The sequence below is a fragment of the Hippocampus bargibanti genome, linkage group LG09, assembly GCF_051943395.1.
Source record: "Hippocampus bargibanti isolate YZ-2025 linkage group LG09, ASM5194339v1, whole genome shotgun sequence".
NCBI classification, from domain to species: Eukaryota; Metazoa; Chordata; class Actinopteri; order Syngnathiformes; family Syngnathidae; genus Hippocampus; species Hippocampus bargibanti.
The window spans coordinates 10,957,459-10,980,046 of record NC_142742.1 but is presented as its reverse complement, the minus strand read 5'-3'; the positions used below and the strand labels follow the sequence as shown (position 1 = coordinate 10,980,046).

The 22,588-nt window shown below is 41.5% G+C and overlaps 1 protein-coding gene across 5 annotated transcripts in view; it reads right to left on the bottom strand.

The window, feature by feature from the left end:
- Window positions 1–22,588, bottom strand: part of esrrb (estrogen related receptor beta) — a 55,818-nt gene that overhangs the window by 16,423 nt on the left and 16,807 nt on the right. For 3 of the 5 annotated variants that reach the window (XM_089003673.1, XM_089003675.1, XM_089003670.1), the window contains 3 exons: window positions 17,111–17,236; window positions 5,842–5,952; window positions 5,373–5,534 (listed from right to left, as the gene is read on the bottom strand). In XM_089003673.1, the coding sequence (XP_088859799.1) occupies window positions 5,373–5,534; window positions 5,842–5,952; window positions 17,111–17,236 (399 nt within the window). The remainder of the gene's footprint in view (window positions 1–5,372; window positions 5,535–5,841; window positions 5,953–17,110; window positions 17,237–22,588) is intronic. The other 2 variants (XM_089003674.1, XM_089003671.1) reach the window with 1 other exon arrangement.

Sequence of the window (22,588 nt, the reverse complement as noted above, 5' to 3'; positions counted from 1 at the left end):
TCTGTTCAAGTGGATGATGGAATTGGGTCACACGTCTATTACAGCGGAAAGCACTAGAGTAGTTGAGGAAACACAGTCCCAAGTATTGAGTTTTGATTGTGAGGTTTTTATGGATGTAAATATAAAACAAGCATTGTTTGATATGAGCATTTTCCAATTGCCATTATGATGGGGGAGTGCACCTGCTTATGTGTGACAAAAAGTGTTAAAAAAAACCCTCCCCTATTCCACCTGGGAGTACCCCCCCCCCCCCCCTGGCACTAGAGCCTCCTCACTGTCTGCCTGTCTCTGATACGTTGCGTCCCATCTCAATCTCCCTGTAGCTTTTCCACCTTCCGCCAGCCCTTTTCCTGTTCAGGTTCCGCCCTGAGCATGCACTTGATTGCTCAATCTATCTTTATCTCCTGTGTAGAAGCCCACGTCAGAAGGTAAATTGAATATACAAAGAGCCGTCTGTAGATGTCTATATTTAATAAAGTGCACTGATGAGGTGGTGATTTATTGCTGGCCAGTATTCACACTTTATTACAAGGAGATTACGAAGCTTGAGTGGGATCAGGCTGGCGACTCCGTAAGTAGATTTCACAATTTAATGGCAAACAGAAAACAAGAGCCTTGGGGGGACGAAGGCGGGATTGTTGTTTAGTCTTGGTGGAGGGCTGACGCTAATACGACAACTTATAACACAACGTCACTGTTGTCTGCATGTTAACAACTAACATGGCACATGCCTGCCAGTCAAATGAAGAGCTGATAAGCTGACATCCAATGGATGACCATTACATGGCAAAACAAACAACATCAAATTTCTCCTTTCTCATGAGCACCTCGAAGCAGTAATAATAATAATAATAATAATAATAATAATAATAATAATAATAATAATAATAATACTTTTCATTTTTAAGCACCTTTAAAAACTCTCAAGGTCACTTTACAGTCACAGGATAAGTTTTTTTTTTTCTGTGGGTGAGCAGCGGCAGCCACCAGTAATTCATGCCTTTGTCACATCTCAACTCGATTACTGTAATGCGCTTTACTTGGGAGTCAGCCAATCCTCCATGCAGTGTTTCCAGCTGGCCCAGAATGCTTCTGCTCGCCTCTTGACTGGTACTCGTATGAGGGAGGACATAACTCCTACTCGGGCATCCCTTCACTGGCTCCCTTTACAGTTTAGTTATTTTAAAGATCTTATTATTTGTCTTCAAATGTTTAAATGGCCTCGCTCCTCCTTACCTCTTCGAGCTCATCCATCCCTACATACCTTCCCGGGGCCTCAGGTCTGCTGACCAGACATTATTAGATGTGCCAAAAACTAATTGGAAGGTCAGAGGGGATTGAGCCATTTCTGTTGCTGGTCCCACTCTCTGGAATGACCTGGCACTGAACATTCGCCAAGCCCCCTCTTTAAAACCTGTCTCAAAACTCACTTGTACTCTTTAGCATTCAAATTGGCATGATTCCGACTTGATCTTGGTTACACTCCATGGTGCTTTCTACTATCTTTGTGACTGATTTATTCCCTGTATATAGCATGTCCATGTTATTGTTCTGTAGCCACAAACGGACATGTCTTCTTGTGCCAGTCCGAAGCCCGGATAAATACAGAGGGTTGTGTTAGGAAGGGCATCCGGCATAAAAGCTTGGCCAAAACAAACATGCGGATCAAACCTCTAAAGATGGAGGACATTGATTTGCTGTGGCTTCAGCTGTTGTCAAAGAGCGATATAAATCAATATGTATTCTATTGTAAATCATTTGGATTTTCTGTAATTCCAAGATGAACATGCAATTGACCCTTTCATGCACTCTATAGCCTGATAAAATGGTGCAGCTTCCACTGTCGTAGACGCTGACCCCGAAAGGGTTACATTTTGTATGGGGAGGAAAATATTTTTTTCATCCAATATGAGCCTAATCTGTCAATATATATTGTGTAGTTTATATACTGGATGGATCAAAAATACATTTTCTTATGTCAGAGCAAGGCAGCGGGTACAGCAGAGTCTCAATGTTTGCGTGGCCACCGAGCCTTCTGTGAATTCCCAGCTGAAAACACTTCAGCCGCAGAAGCTGGGTTGGGAGTCGGAAAGCACCAAACCACAAGCCCCTTCTGTATATGTTGCATGCATCATGGCTTTTACATATGAGCACATGACATTCCCACTGTGGGTGGGAAAGAATTCAGGGAGGAACGTGACGTGTGGGAGGGTGGGGGTCACTGTCGCCTACCTTCACTCCTGAAGAAGACGGCAATGTCAAAGTAGTAAACAGCTTCTCCCACACTGTGGCTGCCAATATACCGAGTACTCAGCTACATTAAATCTCTTGGACAATGTGAAATGCAGCTTTATGGGATGCAAGGGGACAAGATGGGTAGCTGGTGGACGACTATGTATGTCAAAGGTTGTTAGCACCTATAGGAGCAAGTAGCCATCTGTCAGCATCCCCCCCCCTCGCCCCACCCCATCACTGCTACTAATGACCGTCACCCTTAGGCAACAGCCGTGTTACACTCTTTTACGTGGTGCTATTTGAAGCTGTAACACAAGCGACAAGAATATCTACAGTGATTATCAGTTAATCAAATACACGGCGAATGGTGATGTGCTTCTCCATTGCACCCTGCTTCAATATTGGGTTGTGTTGTGTTTAGCTGATAGAAATGTGACTTGAAATGCATGTTGATCTGTGCATACACAAAAAAACAGCTGGTGCTTTTTTCATTAACTATTTTTTGGATTGTTTGTGTCGAATCAAATTGTTGGGTTAGTGATCAAATTGTTTCCGATGGAAAAAAAAAAGTTTTCAATGCTGAGAAAAGCAGTTGCTCTCTCTGCTGCGGCAAATAAACATCCTACTTATTCAATCGAAACAAGAAGGACCATCTCGAGTCTTTATTCTACCAAATGGATCGCAAACACGCAGATCTCACCGGAGCGGCCCCAGCTGTAGAATTTATAAAAAAATAAATAAAAGCGTCTGGCGGTCATGGTCGTAACTCGCACCGGTCGTAAATCGGATTTTACCTGTACGTGAGTCTCTTGTGTGACGTACAGAGCGTATGAGGGAGGACATAACTCCTCTCGGGCATCCCTTCACTGGCTCCCTTAACAGTTTAGTTATTTTAAAGATCTTATTATTTGTCTTCAAATGTTTAAATGGCCTCGCTCCTCCTTACCTCTTCGAGCTCATCCATCCCATAATTTTCTGAGCGATAAACTCCCGCGTTAACTTCAGGGAAGATTTTAGAGAATCTAGTCCGCATAATTATACATTACAAAACGTATTTTACTTTATCCCCACTTGGTCTCCACTGAGTTCTTGCTAGCTCTGATAGAGTCTGGTGTGCAGACTTGAGGTGTGTCGGGGTGGAGGAGGTCGGACAGGTCAAGTGGGGGCGAGGCCATTCAAACATTTGAAAGAAATTAATCAGATCTTAAAAACAAGTGTTTTCAGAGTGCAGGAGAAGAATTCAATATATAGAAAAAAATATTGTTGGAAAGGCTGAGCACCAGGTTTCACGAGTTTTAAATTGTTACATTTGGACTTTAGTTATTGGCCCATCTGTCAGTGGTCTAATCAATGTGGTCTAGTTCATAATGAACTGTTAATCTTTTTAATTCCATTGCCTACGGCCTCAGAAATCTATCAGAATGCAATCACCCACATGCCCCCCTTTCTTTTTTTTTTTGTCCCGCAGCAAACGCATGGTACACTACCCCTGGGGTTGCTTTGGTGCATGGAGAGTTAGAGCATGGAGTGGCAAAACCACTGAACCGTCTCTGACCAGGTTCAGCCATGTACAACTCAATTATGCTGCTGTTTCATGGCCAGAGGACACCCACTGTCCTAATACAGACGCCACAATGTGGCAGAGAAAGCACTAGGCGACCAGTTATCTGTATTTTGCCAACTTGTGTTTAAATAATGATATATATTGTTACAACAAGCAGATATAAAACAGGAGGGAGCCAGTTATTTGAAAACAGATGAGCATAATCTACTTAAGATACTATAATAGTGCAGGTACTGCACCTCGTTTCGCAGAAGACGCTGTGGCTTACTGCCTCAGGTTTTGGGTTAAATGATCATTACCGCCGCATTTGGAGTGACACAAATCCCATTATCATTATGGATCTATGCAAAGTGCAATATGTGTTTGTATAATCTGATTATCACAGCACACTTTTAACACTGTCATGTGAAATATAACAGTCGCTCATCGGGTCAGTTTTTCATGTTTTTATAAAACACTGAATCAGTGACCCAGGCCGTTATTGTTTGAAGATGGCGCTATGATACGGGTTTAAGTTTAGCAGCAAATTTTGGGGATTGGACAATGAGAGTGTGTGTCACCGGGTCACCTGAGTTCCAGTTCTTAGTAAGCTTCTTGGTTAAACTCTCAGTCTGCTGACCGTGCACTGTGTATTGTGAGTTATCCAAACAGTTGAGATGCATAACGGGCCACAGCTGAGGCCAAGGGGCCAGGAGCATAGCCAGTGCTAATCTCCTTACTATCAGATCTGTACCTGATTAAAACCCTACCTTCTTAGAAGAGATTTTCAGTACAAAATGGATCTGCGTTATCTGACTTGACTTGGATGAAAATAAATATATCACCTCATTTGACCGAATGCATCGTAGCATGTGCTTGAGTGGGACAGAAAGTGGACACCTTCTGTCAGTTCTGTGCTTGTTCAAGTTGTGCAACTAAGAAGAGTTTATGGAAGTGGCAGAGAAGTATACATTTATTTTATGTTTTCAAAGACCAGAGTGATTTTACAGAGTTTGGGGGGGGGGGGGGGTCCAAGCTCAAAATCAAGAAGAATCTACATTGCATGCAAGAAATAAATGGGTTCTTTGTCAAAATTGGAACTCACAATTCACAAAGGAAGCTACATTTTTGCAGATGTGAGGTACACTGTGCCCTTAATTTAGCAAACAGCGTCTCATAACCAAACAACTCGGCGATCAGAATGTATAAGGGCTGAGGAGGAAACACGATTATGCCCATCAATAATTCAATGAGTATGTGTGCCGGTACTAAGGGCACGTTGGCGTGTCCATATGTTGGTGCGTTGTATGAGTGGGCGAGACCCCAACTTTACTCTCCCTTTTCATTCCAGCGGGCGTTGGAAGCAGGTCAGTGTGTTGCCCTCTCCATTCAGTGTCAGGATTTTAGATGCACTCTATTGATTTCCTTCTTGCACGGCTGTGTCCCTATCGCACCCCGTCCATGCCACACACCCTGTGGCATTATGAGCTTCTGTCATTAATTATCTGTGAGAATGTGCGTGCACGTTATGTCCGTACAGCAATAAAAAGACAATCTGGAAAAAGACAGAAATTGCAGAGACAAAAGACGATACCTGGGATGTGCTTGGCCCATCCGATGATGACGACTAGCTCGCGGTCAGCCAGGTCGCACAGTGTGGTAAGAGCTTTTATGTCGCTCTCCGGCATAGTGGGGTCAGGCATGGCGTAGATTTTCTCTGGCTCTGCCACCAAAAGGTGAGATACTATCTTTGTGACTGAGGATGGAGGAGAAAAGGAGGGCAGACAAAGCAAAATGTTAAATGTTTTATCCCCCCCCAAAAAAAATATCGGTGAGCTGAAACACATCCTTTTGGATTTTGTATGGTGTCCAATGAGGGCTATAAAATCTCTTTTGCAACAAAATACATGTCTGTTCGCAAATAGGGGACACTATTGTCTGAGAGCTCCTGCATAACACCAGCAATATTACTGAGCCTCAAATTTCACTTCACCTTTACCTGATTGCTTGCACGGCAGAGGAGGCGCGACGGAGATGGGAGACTGTGACGGGGCAGTACTCACGTGGCTTTTTGGTAGGAGGGGGAAGCGCCAAACCCAGATATGGGTTGTTTTCAGTGTCCAACCTTCTCTTGTACTTCTGTCTGCCCCCTCGAACTCGGTCCAGGCGTACCCCTATGGGGGACAAATTGAGAAGACCACAAGATGGATGCAATCAGCATCAAGTGCATTCGCACAAAATATTGGTTAAAAAAACGTGTATGGTAAAGGTTACACTAGCCAAAAGGCATTGAGGGATTGATTAGACTCGAGCTTCTAAATAAACATTAAATGACTGCAAGAGGCCCTGTGCAAGCAAGCATGTCAGTTTGTGTGTGAATATGTCAGACGAAAGGCTGTCTTCCAATATGTGGTCCATGCCTGGCTGGTCTACTGTGACACAGCTGAGCCCAGAGCAGGTCTAAACATATGAATATTTAACACGGGGTCAATGATCTCACAGACTGGTCCTCTAATTATTTAGCTTTTGTGTGAAGCGGACTGCATACTAATTGGCTCTTTATTTGTTTGTGCATGAGTGAGAGCTCTGGTGTGTGTGCGTGCGTGTGTGTGTGGTCCTTCAGATCCAGGAAAAGAAACGTGACCGGCCAACGAGTAAATGTGTTGTCTCCCCGTTCGCCCATGGGGAACAAAACATCCGCTGTCATACTCCAAACAGATAACTAGGTATTGCTTCCTCATAAAAGACCCTTATTTCACCCCTCTTTGAGAAGAGCAGCAGCAGAGCCTTATCACCCCCAACCACACCTAGGGTTCCGGGTTCCACACCGATACTGTAAATGTCGAGCCGGCCTCATCATAACATAAGTTATTTATTATCTCATTATTTGATAAGAATGTTTCCATTTGGATGTCTTTTCTATTCTATTCATTCTCTCCATAGTTAACATATTTAATCTAGACCGTTCTATTTATTTGATATGACCAAGGAGGTATTCACTTATTCAATGCAAATGCGTGCAAACCTATATGCCGCATCCCCATATTTGTACCGGCCTGTCACTGCTTCCATCCAAGCCTAAACATCCTTGATATCTTAATCCTGTCAAGAGGAAAATCCCTTCAATTTACCTCATATGCATAAAGCAACCTCCAAACAAATTCAATTCTTACAGGCTGGACGAGAAGAAATGCGCGAGGGGGGGTTAATTTGTCAGCCTGCGATGTCCTCCGAGCAAACAATGCCACAAGCCAGAGCACTTCCTTGATGATTTCATCACTTTATAACAGGGAGGACGGTGTCAAACCTGAGCATTGTGTGGCCACTGCAAATGAGCCTAATACAATTTGCCCATCACCAAATGCTCTTGGAGAAGATGAGTTTGGATGTGTCCCATGGACGGTGATTGGCAGTCACATAGTGTTTGTCCGAAATGGAATATCAGGCCATGTAAAAACAAGATTGCCATTTACCAAAAAGGGGATGCAAGGGGGGATTAATGCAAAATACATTCTTGATTTTCTGTCCTTTTATCATATTGCCGTGGCCGACAGCTACCCCACACAGGTGAGGCTAGAAAGTGTATTATCATCAAACTCTAAAATAGAGATTTCTTCCATTTATATAAATTATTTGACTCCCTAGAAACAGAAATCTGATTAGGATTGTCTTTCAATTTCCTGACACTGACAACCCACTAACCTAATTACCCCCAATTCCCAACAGAGACTGATCCTTTCCAGCAAGACACAGGGAATAATCTGATGGCAACCATACCTGCACTTTACATGCACACTCACCGACAGTTTTCTTTGAACACCACTCAAGTTAAGAAATACACTGAAGATTTTTTTTGTTTTTGTTTTGTTTTAGCATTCAATCTCTGACTGACTTTGAAAAAAAATACACACACACACACACACACACACACACACACACACACACACACACACACACACACACACACACACACACACACACACACACACACACACACATATAATAAAACACTTCACTTGCCACTGTTTATTACATCCAACGCAACAGCCATGGAAAATTCCTCCCACGGTCCAATGTGATGTCACCACTTTCTACAGTTTCTTGCGGCTCATTCGATGAACTCCAACGCTGCCAGATGGCTGCACTCCCGTTCTCTGTGATCCTTTCGACCAGTTGAGTCATGTGGCTATGTCGGTCGGTGGGTGCAACGCCAGCATTTGAAGTTTGGTGGGTGCCTCTTTTAATTAGAACAGCCCTGGTCATAATTAACAGATGCTGACAGGAATTAAAACTTGGCACAGTCCAGCCTCATTTTAATGTCCAAGAGGGTCAGGGATGGGTCTCGGAGAGAAGAGGGGCCATTAAAAACAGGCTCGTCCAAGCTCACTCACTCCCACGACCAGGCACTATGACATGACGTTATAGGGGCCTGAGAGAGCTTCATATGTCCCCTTGGTGGCCCTCAGCTGTAAGTGGTCTGACGCTGCTGAGCTCTCTCCATAGTAAACAGTAGGTGTGTTATAAATGTGCGAAGAGGTTTAACTGCCACCTCATCTAAAGTCATCTCACTCTTTTATGGCCCGCCACACAGAGGAGCGAGGCGAGCAGAGGTTGAGCGTGGGTATCATCTCTTCAAAGCGGGGTGTTGGGGGAGAGGGCTTTTGGCCAAGGGGGCTGGCATTTGTGCACGGATTAGCGCAGGATTTAGGGTGGGGGCCAGCTGACCTGCGGGTCCTCTTTCTCTCCAAAAACAATAATAATCCTCTTCCAAGCACTCGCCTACAAAAGAGGCTGTCTTCACTCACTTTGCGTGGACGGCCGTGATCGGGACCCTTATTTTGAGTCGTTCACCTGTTCTGTGTCTCTCTCCCCGGGGAAAGTGTCAGGATGTCTGGGATGGTTGGCAATGCCAAGCGGAGCTTAGGCAGAAGCTATTTTAGCAGGGAAAATCAGAAGGCCACATGGCAAGGCATGATGAACCTCGCCTTTCAAGGAAGCCGCCTTGCTAAACTTCCGTCAGCACTTTTTCCAAGGGCCCCCGATGCCAGCGCTGCGTGCTCGTCCGAGTGCTGCAGCATTTTTAATCACGCGCGGTGATGAGAGAAGGAAGCAAACTGACCCCGCCACATATTCAGACCCAAGGGGTTGCCACACTGACACCCTTGTCACGTAGTCCATTTACAGGTTAGCTAGACGTTCCCGAGTGTGCTGACATCTCTGCCCCGACTACTGACTGAAATTACTAACTGGTACTTAACACATGTTACATTAATACAATAGCAGTAAAAATGAGTTATTGTGCATTAATAAGTCAGTTTAATTAATAACAGAAAATGCTCAATTATTGTTACCGTCGCTCATATTTTTCATTTATGCAGCTGATGAATGCCTTCACTATACTCACTTATGTCGCGTGCATGTAAGGTTTTTAACGCATAAATCTGGGTCACCTTTCTAATCATTTAAAGTGAGGCAAGTTACTTTATGTACTATTCACATTTTAATTAACCTACATTGTACTTGAAATGTTTATGTGATGACATTTCTGCATCTCACATTCTGTGAGAATGTGATCTTGTAGATTCTGAACATAAAGAACAACACATACATTTCTTGGTTAGTCTATAAACTGTGCGATCAGACATAATCGATGTTGGCAGTGGCGGGCCGTGCAGGTCACTCCTAGGCCTTCAATAGTGCTATGTCTGAATCACTCCACAGCTGCAAGTATCGTGTGAATTACGATACGTCCAATAGAGGACGTTGTTGGCTAGGAAATAACTTGTGACTTGAAGAAACTTAAGAAATACTGTCATTAAATGGTTTGAGTTTTTACTGTGAACGTGTGGATTCATGATAGCCTCATAAAATTGCAATATTATTCGGTATTTTTGATAGCTTTGGAGCTTTCCAACCTTTCTTAATGTCCAACTATTCTTGAAAAGTCTGTCTTGAAAATGGCTGTAACAGTATATCTGCCACCAAATCCATTTCTTCTCCTCTTTCAGCAATAATGGTTTGACAAACCGCTATTAAATACATACAAAAATGCTTGATACAGATACAGTGTGATAGCTCTGGCCAGTCTACGCTTATTACTAGCAGTTAGTGATACTATGATTGGCTAGTGACTAGCCAATCATGTGACTGGCCAATCATAATTTGTGAAAACTCTGACGCTGCCAGCGCCTTCGAGCTGGCCTTGAGTTACCAACTCGAGCTCTGATTGGTTAAAGCAACTGTTTCATCGCCATTGGTTTTTATGCTCCAGGGCCTGCAGAATTGATTGTGAAGGCATCCAGGTAGATTTCTGAGCCTGGTAACATGATGGCTGAAATCTGATTGGTTAAATGCTAAAATACAAAAACACACATCTGGAAGCAACACAACAGGGGAAAATCAATGAAAGGAAGCTGAAAGACAATCTTGAAATTAGTCTTTGACTCATATATATTTTTAGGCCAGCAGAGAAGGCCTTGGAGGCCCTGACGGCCTACCACTGGATGCTGGAATGGTGGAGATGCATGCTACTAAACCTTGAAGCCTCCAAGTTATACATGATTACGACAGTGATTGAAATAGCGTCTCTCCGTTGGCCCGGGGCTTACAACTTTTACGTTGGGCGTACAACTTTCAAAACGTCTTGGTCCGGATGGCAGATAACTTCTTCAAGAAAAAAAAAAGCGCTATTTTTTTCAAATCAAACGTTTGTTTTATTCAATAAACCAAAAGCCAGAAACAAAATGCTACGAGCCATTTGGACTCCACTTTCTCAGCAGCTTTCAAAATTCTGAAGTACACTTTTCAGCCAGGGTGTAGTCCGAAGCAGGCTTCTGATTGGCTGCCGGTGCCGAGTATGCAAATTGCCAAACGACGTTCGTTTGGCAATTTGCATTCAAGGTATATTTACCATAAATTAGGCAAGGGAACATTTGTGGTTGGTACTTCCTTAATTTTAAAAAACCCTTTAAACTTCGCAACAATGTTTTTATTTTTTTGGGGCGATTAGACGTCTTTATGTGTTTTAAGTTGTGAAAAATTGCGCAGGCAACTTTATGGCCGGGCCGGCAACTTTTCAGCGTTGTCTGCCCGGGTGTCCACTAACTTTTTGTCATGAGTTTCAGACACTGATTATGATAACATTGCTTTTGATGACCTGTGATATGTACCATATTGGACTCAGTATACAAAATATTTTGTATTTTTAAATCTTAAATGTTGATTTTTAAATTAAAAAATGGTTTTCTTTATTTTATTATGAGTATTTTAACTGTATAATGTAATATTTTTAATTAATACACATAAATTTGAAGTTATGTAACTATCAGCTTCCATTGCATTGCATGTCGATATTTTTAGCATTTTTTTTCCATGCTAACTACATCCTGTCAACGTTTTGCTGTCGTGGTAACATTACGGCCTGTTGCGTATTGGCGTTTGTCTGTGAGTAAACGATAGGGAGAGGAAGTTGGTACAAAGACCAACTGTCACTGCAACATGTCAATATAATCTCTCAATAGTATCTTGTCTTCTCCCTTGCTCTAAGCTCTGACTGGTTTCATTGATCAGAGGAAAAACCTGTTGCCTCTGACATTTAATTCTTCTATTGATCACTTCCTCCTTTATACAGTGAGAACAAAAGTACAGCAACTCAACAAAGGCTCTGAGCAGATTTCCTCGAATTAAATTTCTGAAACATTTTCAACCCTTGGGTAGAAGACACTAATATTGTATTCAATTATGAATACTATTATTTTCAATTAACTCATTCACTGCCTCAATTAACTCCTTCAATGTCATTCCCAAAATTATTCGGGAATTGAAAATATGACGTAGAACGCCATTTCCGAATTTGTTCGAGTTTTGGTAAAGCACTGGCCAGAACTCTGGCAATGTTTTTTCACTTCGACAAGGGGGCAGCATTTCCCTTTTCCATGTTCGTGCTTTGTTACAGCTGTTGTTAAAGCGCTATATTAACCAATATGTATGTATTGCATTGCATTTCGGACAGCCACCCTTATTTCAAGCTCATATAACCCCAGACCCATATAATTTAGGAAATAAATATTTTTTTTATGAGATGAAAAAAGAAAGTCGAATGTTTCTTACGCTGCATTGAATGTTGATGTAGTCCTAAAATTCAATATTATGTGGGTCCTGGAATTCAAGTGACAATGACAAAAATCTTGGCACCGGAGTAGACACATTTTTGCTCATGTCTAGCATTGAATAATCGGAGTGTGAACATCAAATAGACAAAATATAAAATTTAATAATTTAGATGTACAATAATACATACGTCTCAATAAAAAAAAAAATCTGCCTCAAGAATTTGTCTTAAATTAACTATCTTTGGTTAAAATTGGGGAAACAGCACAATATGCTCATAAGGAAGAGATTACAGAGCAAACTCCAACATGTTTTCCCAAGTTTGAAATTGAGTTCTTCTCGGCTGACATGTTTAGGTTGAGACGGATGACGTTTGCAATGACTTTTATTCTTTGTAGTAGTCGTAAATATTAGCTGAACGTGTGACAAGGATGTTCAATTTCTTCTGAAGACAACTTTCCTCAATCACACACACACATACACATAAATTACATTGCACAAGAAATAATAATTAGATTCTAATTCAAGCAAGCAGAATGTAGCTGACTGTAAAATGAGAAAAATAAGTGTTTCCTCAAGGGATGTCCAGATCCCTTCATGTGATCTGAAATCAGATCCGATCTGTGGCGCTCAGCAAATAAGGGTTTGGGGGAAATAGATTTTCTTCTTTTTATGGAATTTTATAGGGCACAAAAAATATGTTAAAAAATCCAAATACATATATTGTTGAATAGAGCAGTCATCATTCATTTTAATATTACATAATGTTACGTAGGTCGGCCCGGTAGTCGAGTGGTTAGCACACCGGCTTCACAGTGCAGAGGTCGCCGGTTCGCGTCCCGGTCCGGCCTCCCTGTGTGGAGTTTGCATGTTCTCCCCGGACCCGGGTGGGATTTCTCCGGGTCCTCCGGTTTCCTCCCACACTCCAAAAACATGCATGGCAGGCAGATTGACCACTCCAAATTGTCCCTAGGTGTGAGTGTGACAGTGACTATTGTACGTCTTTGTGTGCCCTGCGATTGGCTGGCAACCAATTCAAGGTGTCCCCCGCCTCGTGCCCGAAGACAGCTGAGATAGGCTCCAGCAACCCCCGCAACCCTAATGAGGAATAAGCGGTACGGAAAATGAGATGAGATGAGATAATGTTACGTTTCGTTTTTTGGGATGGGAAGAGGTCAGAGTGGCTGAGACATGCGCGCACACACACACACACACACACACACACACACATACAAGGGCAAATCTGCCCATAAATATTGCTCTCCCTCCAGCGCTAGGGCAAAAATTAGATTGTTTGGAGCAACAGGAAGACACAAAAGATGTGTAAACAGGGTAAAAAAAATACAAAAAAAAACCCTCAAATAGCTGAATCTTGCTTTGCCCTATATACAATACAATGCATGTGGATTTATATAGCACTTTAACAACAGCCATCTCACTTCACGCTAAAGGATGAACAGTCGGATTTGGAATTGTGACGTGTCTAAATGACCTAACCTTAAATGGAAGTTTAACAATAGTAAAATATTTGCTGACAATCAAGCCTGCTCCCCACTGGGTTATTTTAACTGGGTTTTAATTAAACTGTGTCTTTTGTCAATTAGCAAAGTCATAGACGTAACCACAAACAAACTAAAGTTGCTGTGAGCACTTGTCATTTTAGCCAGCACATAAAAGTGAATATTAATATCACTCAAACGGCAGAATCCCGCATTTCATGTTAATGGTAATATGAATACCAGAAATTGACGACATTTACATCCCCAGGAAATAAAATGTTAATATAAAGCTTTAGATTGTGATTAATGCATGATATTCGGATAAATTAATGACCAATACTGCAGGTTGATAAGGTGTTTGCTCATTGAATGCTAAAAAGCCATTAACAATTTCAGTATGGAAAACAATGACCTCAAAACAAATATCTGAAAATGATCAATGCTTATCACATTTTGATTAAAAAAATATATAAGAAAGTTTGTTTTTTTTGGGGGGGGGGATGAAATTAATTCGGACTTCTTTACTGCATTGCACCATTCAATATAAATATAAATGTAAGTATATATGAGAGCATTTACAGACATTTGTGTATAAGACGACATGAATGTTTCAAGACAATTTTTGAGCATTTATTTTTTTTTGCGCATTTCTTTTTTTTGTTAATTTTTTTGCCTATTCATTTTTTCACGCATTTCTTTTTTGTGTATTTTTTGTGCATTTATTTTTATTGCGCATTTATTTTTTTCCCATTTTTTTGCACATTTATTTTTTGTGCATTTATTTTTTTCATGTCTTGCTCAAGTGCGGCCTTAGATAAGGCATGTACTGGACCTCAGGATGCCAGTGATTAGAACCTTAATTTTATATGATGCCACACATTTGTAGTTCTTTTGTGTTTCTTCCTTAGACGGACGGTCATGAGCTAGTGCTGCATCTTTGTTCGAGCAGTAAAGTTATAATTAGGTGGTTTTCCATTGGCATACAATGTGACCTTTCTGCCGTAATGAAAGTAAGTGGCAACCACAGTCACATGAGTGGTAGCCGTTTCCACACTCGGTGCTCGAGCACGGCGTTGAGCTGAAGGCTTCATTGAGCTTAGAAGCGGGCGATTGACCATGCGTCTTTATTTCCATTTGGTTTCTGTGACACTTTTCAGCGGGCAGACCTGAAACAAGTCTTACGTACGCAAAAATGCTGTGGCATCTCTTTGCTGATGATGGCACTGACTTTGTGCATTCCATTGTGCAAAAAAAAAATCTTTGGCAATAATTGGTCCAGTTTCTTAAACCACGTTTGCCATGGATGGACGAAAGTTAAAACCTTTGACTAAACCAAAGGTGGCATATTTGCCTTTTACACTCTTTTGACCTCACACTGGTCATTCGTCTATAGCCATGACTACATATTTTTGTCGTCCCGTGCTCTCCAAGATGATATATTGGCATAAATTTTTCAGCAGATAGTAATGCGATTAGTCTGTCTTTCTGGCGCTAAGGCTTTATCTGGCTGCATGCAGTCCAGGGGATTTGGTTTCTGTGCAGAGATCCATATAGGTTATGACTCTGGCTTCAGGTGGCGGCTGGATATATAAGCATCTATAAATCCCTCTCTTCTGTGAATAATGGGAGGAATAATGTCAGAATATATACAGTGTAAGTTTGCCAGAGAACGTAAAAGTCGGCAATTTTATGCAGAATTGTACCTTTTAGAGCCTCTATCTGGCAGGCTATTTAAGATGCTGAATAACCATGAGAGACAATCTGACTAAAAAGTGTTTCCTGCACTATTTACAAAAAAAAACACCGTATTGTCCGGTAAATAAGGCGCAACCCAAATGAATGGTGTATTTTCAAACTATTTCCATGTACAGTGAGACCTCAGCTCACAAACTTAATTGGTTCCCAGGAAGTGTGTGTAAGGTGAAAAGTTCATCTGCCGAACATTTATTTCCCATAAGAAACCATTAAAAATCCGTTCCCAAGTCCCCATAAAACAGAATTTAGGCCCAAAAACAACACTAAATAATACCCTCACTCACACTGTTCCCTTCATTAATCCAAATCAACATAAGTTTTTCAACCTCTTTTATTGCCTGAGACCGTTACTTAGACAACACAGTAACACCCTTAGCCACACGTAGCAATGGTCGACTTAGCATACTGGGACGCACAAGTCACACGAACGCACACCTCGTTTGTGTTTTTCGATGATCTCCTTCTTCTGCTTGACCGTAATTTTCTTTTGTGTCCTCTTTGTCTTAACTCTAGCCTGTGGTGGGGTCTTTTTTGGTCCCATACTAGCAAAAGTACTCCACTCGATAACAAACCACATCCACACCCAAAGAAAGGAGCTGACGAAACTAGTCCGCCAGCCACCGTGGAACTGTTCGACCTTGTGGTTTGGTATTCATCTGCCGAAAACTAATCCGTCAGCCACCGTGGCGCTGGGTGGTCTGGTTTGTCCGCCGAAAACTAGTTCGTCAGCCACGACTATATGCTCGCAAATGTAATGATCGTGAGGCGAAAAGTTCGTGAGCTAAAGTGTTTAGATGGTGAGGTTGATACCTCACCATCTGTATAAGGCTACCGGACAATAATGCGCACCTTCAATGAATGAAAAAATATACATATACATATAATATATAAATATATAAATGTCTCATTATAAAGTGCTACAATAGAAGGTGGGGTTACGCACTACTTCTTCTACAGGGAGGGTGTCATGAAATCGGTACTGCTGACAGTAGTTGCGAGATCTGTTGTGGCTCAATATAACTTCATAAATAAAGGGCACTTTTGTATAAGGTGCAGGGTCATCTATTGAAGAAAATGAAGGCTTTTGGGTGCGCCATATAAACCGTAAATTACGGTAATTCAACAAAATCACCCTGTGACAATTTCAATTTTTTTCTCCTGCAAAATAATTTGATATCATATACCCAACATTGCACTTTAATCCAAAAATAACCATTCTGAATTATATTATAGCAGTTCTGAATTATTTTATAGCAGTTATTTTAGACTTTATATTAACTGGGTTTTGAGTTGTTGGTTTTTTTTTAATAGAAAGGGCCAAGCAATAGAAAGGGAAGTGCACATCCATTACTCAGGCGTTGGGAGTCAGAGAGAACAGAAAGTGTAGTTGCATCTTAGAATGCCTCAATTTGGAGTCCCATCGGGATCCTCGAGGTTAGGGAGAAGAGAAAACCGAGCAAGACCATTCCATTCAAACGATGTTTAATTGTTAGGGAATTCTCATGTGTCATTCCCAGGCAGAGTACTGAGATGTTCATAAGACATTTAGTAGATCAATATGCTGGCAGCCGACATTGTGCCAAGTGAGCACATTTTACAGATGGAATACTGTTACATTTCCTTTCCTCACATGGTCAAATGACACTACTCAGCATATTTTTATTTTAGTTTTTTCTTTTGTTTTCAGCTACACTAACCGTATTTACTGCTGTCTAGGTGAAGCAAGGAATCAGTTTGCATGAGTTAGGTTTGTATTTGTTAGCAGAAAAAAAGCCTGCCTTATTTCTGAGTCTAGATGGAAACATTAACTTTATACCAAGTGTTTAGGGCTGCAAAATGTTCCCATTGTCATGCAAATCATTGCCGGTCAAATCAAATATGTCATTTGTTCAAAGGTAATAACTGAACAACAATTAAACAGCACAGTGTCTTTAAAATGTGGTGCAAGAAGGAATAAAAATGCTCTTACTCTTCTTACCTTCTTTCAGCATCCCCACTTTGAGGCATTTCATGAAGCGACAAGCCTGACATGATTTGCGTCTCCGTTTTGTGATCTCACACTCGTTTGTGGCAGGACAGCTGTATTCAATGTTGCCTAAGAAAAGAAATACATTTGATTCATTAACCAAGTGACGTTGGATTTTGAACAAAGCATAAAAGGCACAGATCAATGCAAGGCATACTTTGTACTTTACTTTCTTTCTTGTTCTTTACTTTCATACTTTCTGATTATTTTCAGTATTGATAAGGTCCATCAGAGCAGGGGTGCGAAAGCTACGACCCACCAAACGTCAATATTTTAAACATGGTCCTTTGAATCATCATATCTCAGGGAATACTAGGTCAATTTTCATATTTCCGTATTTTTGAATGGAAGCTTGGTTGTCGAATGGTTATGATGTCAACTTCACAGTGCAAAGGTACTGGGTTCAATTCCAGGTCCGCCCTTTCTGTGTGGAGCTTTCGTAGGTTTTATCTGCGTCCACCAGTTTCCTCCCACATTCCAAAAAATAATGCATGGCAGGCTGAATGAACACTCCAAATTGTCCCTGGATGTGATCGTGTGCGGAAATTGTTGATTTCTTTCTGTGTGCCCTGTGATTGGCTGGCAACTGGTTAAGAGTGTCCTCCGCCTACTGCCTGGTGACAGCTCGGATCGGCTCCAGCTGCCTTAGTTTCTTAGTAGGTTTACCTTTTGACCAATAAAATTGACAGGATGTAGTTTCCAAACCAATGCTCCCATTGACCTAAAATTTTAGGTTTTATGTTACTCCATTCTACTTATTCTTTTCCCTTTCCTTTCCCTTTCATAACTTCGCTGCTGTGAATTGGGAATTTCTCCAACATGAGACGAATGAAGGTTATCTCATCTCTCATGATGAAATATACAGCAAGTTTTATTATAATCAGGTTGGTTTTACACACTGGCTGATTTGGCATGGAATGAGTTGAAAGCATTGTTAGGTCAGATATTGTGCAGCAAAAAAAAATCTTTTGTTGGGACCCAACGGAGAAAGTGCTCAGATTTGAGTGGTAAAGAGTGAAAAATCTACAGTGCTCTTAAGAAGTGGATACAACCCTGCTCCTACCAAATTGGCCTTGTTAATTCTGCACATGGCCCCAGGTGCAGGCCGTGCCCCCCTGCGCTCAGAGGGGCTGCCACTGTTCCAATAGCAGGCTTGACGAACCAAAGGCGCTGTCCCTGGCCAATTTACATAATACTCCAGTCGAGCCAGACCTGTTCTTACTACAATTGCCATTGTTGCTAATTTATAAACTTGACAGGCAAGCGGCCTTATACATTATTCAATTTCCAAAAAGTTTTGTTGCTCGAATCAAAAAACACAACTGCAACAAAAGAAAAACAGTTGCACTCAGCGTGAACATGGACAGCAGGACATCCGGTGCTGGGGTATCGTTCCCTATATTTTACTGAACTCCCAAGGATTTTCAATAAAGGGTTTCATTCTATTATAGTCTCTTCGTTTCAACTAGGCTTTCACTTTCAAAGTGTTTTGACATTGGCCGCACAACGCTTCCATTCAGTTTTATTGTCTCAAGCAAATACCAAATACCTTTCAAATATTGTACAAATACCTGAACCACTGAAATACACTGAACCGCTTGTTCAATCAATAAACGTTATCATTTATAAATGATGATGTGTATTGAAATGTTACTTATATAGCGCTTTCACAACAGCTGAAGCTGGAATAAAGCACTTTCCACAAAAGTATGTTATGGTATATTTTACTTTGTATTTTTCACACTGAACGCTCAACAATTAATGCCCACCACCCACACGCAGGCACGCACACACACACACACACACACACACACGCACGCACACATATGCGTTGCCAGCAGCGCCCCCCCCCCCCCAACTCGCCCTACAGGGCACCCTGCAAGCTGTGTAATATTCTGCTGGTGTTTCTCTACTGGCCCTCCAAGAGCCTTGGACAACTTATGCAATTATGTTAACATTATTGGACAGATCAAGTCGGGGTCCCAAGATGTTATAAATAATTAGAAATTCCTCCTTATATCTGGGTTAGAAATCATTATGCTAATTCTACTATTCTCTTTGGGATTGGGGATAAATAAAGGTGTGAGGCAAACGGCTGATGAGCTCTGATTGTCTCCCCTCGCTCTGTTTTCTCTGTTGTCATAGCAGAACCAGACTATAATCATCCCTTTCATTTTCACACATGCCAGGAGGAGGCAATCAGGAACCAATTCTGTTTCTTTTTTTTTCTTTTTGTATTTCTACCATAATCAACCAGCTAATCTTTGTTGATGAAGCATTGAAACATTTACACTGGGAAGCCCAGGGTTGTTTGTTTAAAATTGGGAGGGCATCCATTTCTTCAAATGACAAATTAGAATAAACACAATTGAAAGGATACCACAAGGTTTCGCTATTGGGCACAAAATCTGAAGACTTATTCAATGATTGTTTATTTGGAAGCGAATGTGGCCAAGACTATCTATTTTCATATTCATTTCATGTCATCATGAAAAGGCAGCCAATTGACCCTGGAGGTCCCTGACGGCACTTTAGCATTTGGTTGTTTATTGTTTTTATCTCCTACCCACCTTCCCTTTTTCAGGGTTTGAGTGAACACGTGCGCAAACTGCATTTGGTGGTTTACTAAGAGAGCAACAGTGCTTTGATATCAGACTCTCTAGAAACAAAAACAAACATGCACTCTCACACACTTAGGCCACTATGTACACGTTTTGTCAAGCCCTGTGTGAAGCTGATATTCTGTCAAAGGTGTTTCTGATAGATCAGTGATGGAATTCGGCAACTGAATTCATTTTCTTTTTCTACATTTCCCTCCCTGATTTACAGATCATGTGTGAAAAAAGTACCGTAAATTCAGTCTCAACTAGTTTGCATTCCAAAGCAACCAAGCCACACAACAAGCAATATGGTTGAATGTGACTGAAGTGGACCACTGACTACCTACAGTATGCGTTTGAGCAACACTTTCCTTGTTTTGCTGTCTATTCACAGGAAGATAGAAAATGATATACGACAGAGCCCATTGAGTTTCCGTGCATGCTTCGAATTATACTTTTTTTTGATCTTTTGATGAACTGCGATGTACATCTGTTGTCACAAGACAGTTCAATGCAGATTATCATAAAAATCTGAGAAAGATTTCCTCACTTGATTATATTAACATATAAAGAAGATCGGTTGATGAGCTCATATATGCTTCAATTAGCTGAAACTAGAATTTCAGTCCTTGCATGATCTTAAACAACAAGTGACACACACCATATGACAATTTCATTAGTAGGAATGAAGTATTCTGACTATTTTTTTGCCCAAGGACCATGTACGTGTTTATCCGAATTGAAGAGTTTATTGGTTTCCTTTTCCTTCTCTTGATAAGTATCTCTCAATCTATTGTATGGCTTTTCAGGACCCATGCCAGAACACAGGGGGGAAGTCAGGTCTTGTAAGTAAATTACAATAAAATGGCAGGTATTAATTTCTCATCAAAATCTAAACTGGCTTTTATGGGCGTACTGTCAGGTCTATTATTACTCCATATAAAAAAAGGCTGGCTGAGTTCAGTTGGTTTTCAACCATCTTTACACTTGGGATCATAATTGAAAAAAAAACAAGGTTCAAAAGGTGATGTATGTTTTTGGTTGCTAGGGCACGTAAAGTGCCACGGTGGTTGTGTGATTTGAAGAGCCCTGTTAATAGAGGGACTTCTGGGATGGATAGGGATTGACATCAAGGTTGACATCAATTTGGATCTATCCTTGACTAATACAAATTTAGCAATGTATGAGTTCAAGAGGATGTATGTGGCGAATGTAAAAAGGCATACGTGATCAGGAGATTAGGTGACGGAATTAGAAAAGGGATACATGGGGGAAAAATTAAGTACGGTAAATGCAGTTATGATATCTGTGTAATCTGAGACAATCCTATAAGAGACAATCCTGAACTCACTTGTACTCTTTGGCATTTGACTCTGCATGAGTCAGACTTGTGTTAGTTTTACTCACTGGTGCTTACAGATTCAGAATCAGAAAACCTTTATTCGTCCCACAATGGGGAAATTTGTGGTCCACAGCAGCAATTTGAAAGGGTGGGTGGGGTGAAAGGATAGGAAAACAAGATATTCTAAGCACAGTAAAAAAATTCTACTATCGTCATGACTGCTGTATTTCCTGTATATGATAGTTGTCCATGTTAAGTGCCCTGTTCCAGCTTCAGCTGTTGTTAAAGCACTATATAAATCAATATGGATTGTATTGTATTGTACTGTATTGTTCAGGTTTATTTAAAGCTTTGGTTAGTGAGCGTGTTTGTGTGTGTGTGTGTGTGTGTGTGTGTGTGTGTGTGTGTGTGTGTGTGTGTGTGTGTGTGTGTGTGTGTGTGTGTGTGTGTGTGTGTGCGTGTGTGCCCGTGTGTGCCCGTGTGTGTGTATGGATATAAAGTATCCCCACCCCTCCACAACCCCCCACCCCCAACATCCCCTCCCTTGGAGCATGCTTCATCATCACCTATGATGGACAGCCAGTAGTGCTAGTAGCTAGTAGTAGTGTGTGCGTGTGTGTGTGTGCGCGTGTGTTTGTGTGTACGGATATAAAGTACATTAATGTTTGCATGTTGCCAACCGCATACATTCAGAAGATTTTGTAATGGAGGTGAGTCCAAAAAACCCACAGATGGTAGTTACCACAAATGTACCATGCGATTAGTCCTGAGTGTGATTGGACAGTGTGATAAAGAACTAGAAAGGAAAGGGTCTTTGTTTTATTTTTGTTACCAAGGGGCATCTCCCAATTCAACATTGACTTCCTCGCTATTACTTGAATGAACCAGTTCTCCTCAACCTCATACCCTCATTTTCTCAAAGGTTCTACATCTCACGATTTACTGTCTCTATGTTACTCCACCTAAAGTGCATGTGTTTCTACTACCATTTCGGTGGGCTTTCACCTCCCCCAAAAAGTCCCAGCATTCTCTGCCCGGGACCCTTGTCTGATTATTATGCCATTAAGCCTATCCTCCTCTCATGTGAAAGAGCAGCAGAGTCCCTCTTCAATCTAAAGAAGTCCAGGGTTTTCTTCCCCTCCTTTCCGTGAAATTACCCGGAGACGCGTGCCTGAGTTTCTAATTGGCATGCCCGTCCCTGGAGACGGCCCCCTCCCTTCTTCCTAATGAAAAGCCTCGGCCTTAATTACACTTTCCAAACGCTGATTGTTATTGACAAAACTCCTGTGGCTCGGACAAACGACGGCAGATTAGCTCCATTACAGGCAGCCCTCCAAGTAGGGAAAGAGAGGGATTTCAAATTGACAATGCAAAGTGGGAAGTGGGAGGGTTGGAGTGGAGGGGAGGGTCGGAGCTTTCAATTTCTTTCTCCGTGTACCTTCCTCTTAATTGTTTAGGCCCGTGCTTCACTTAAGACAT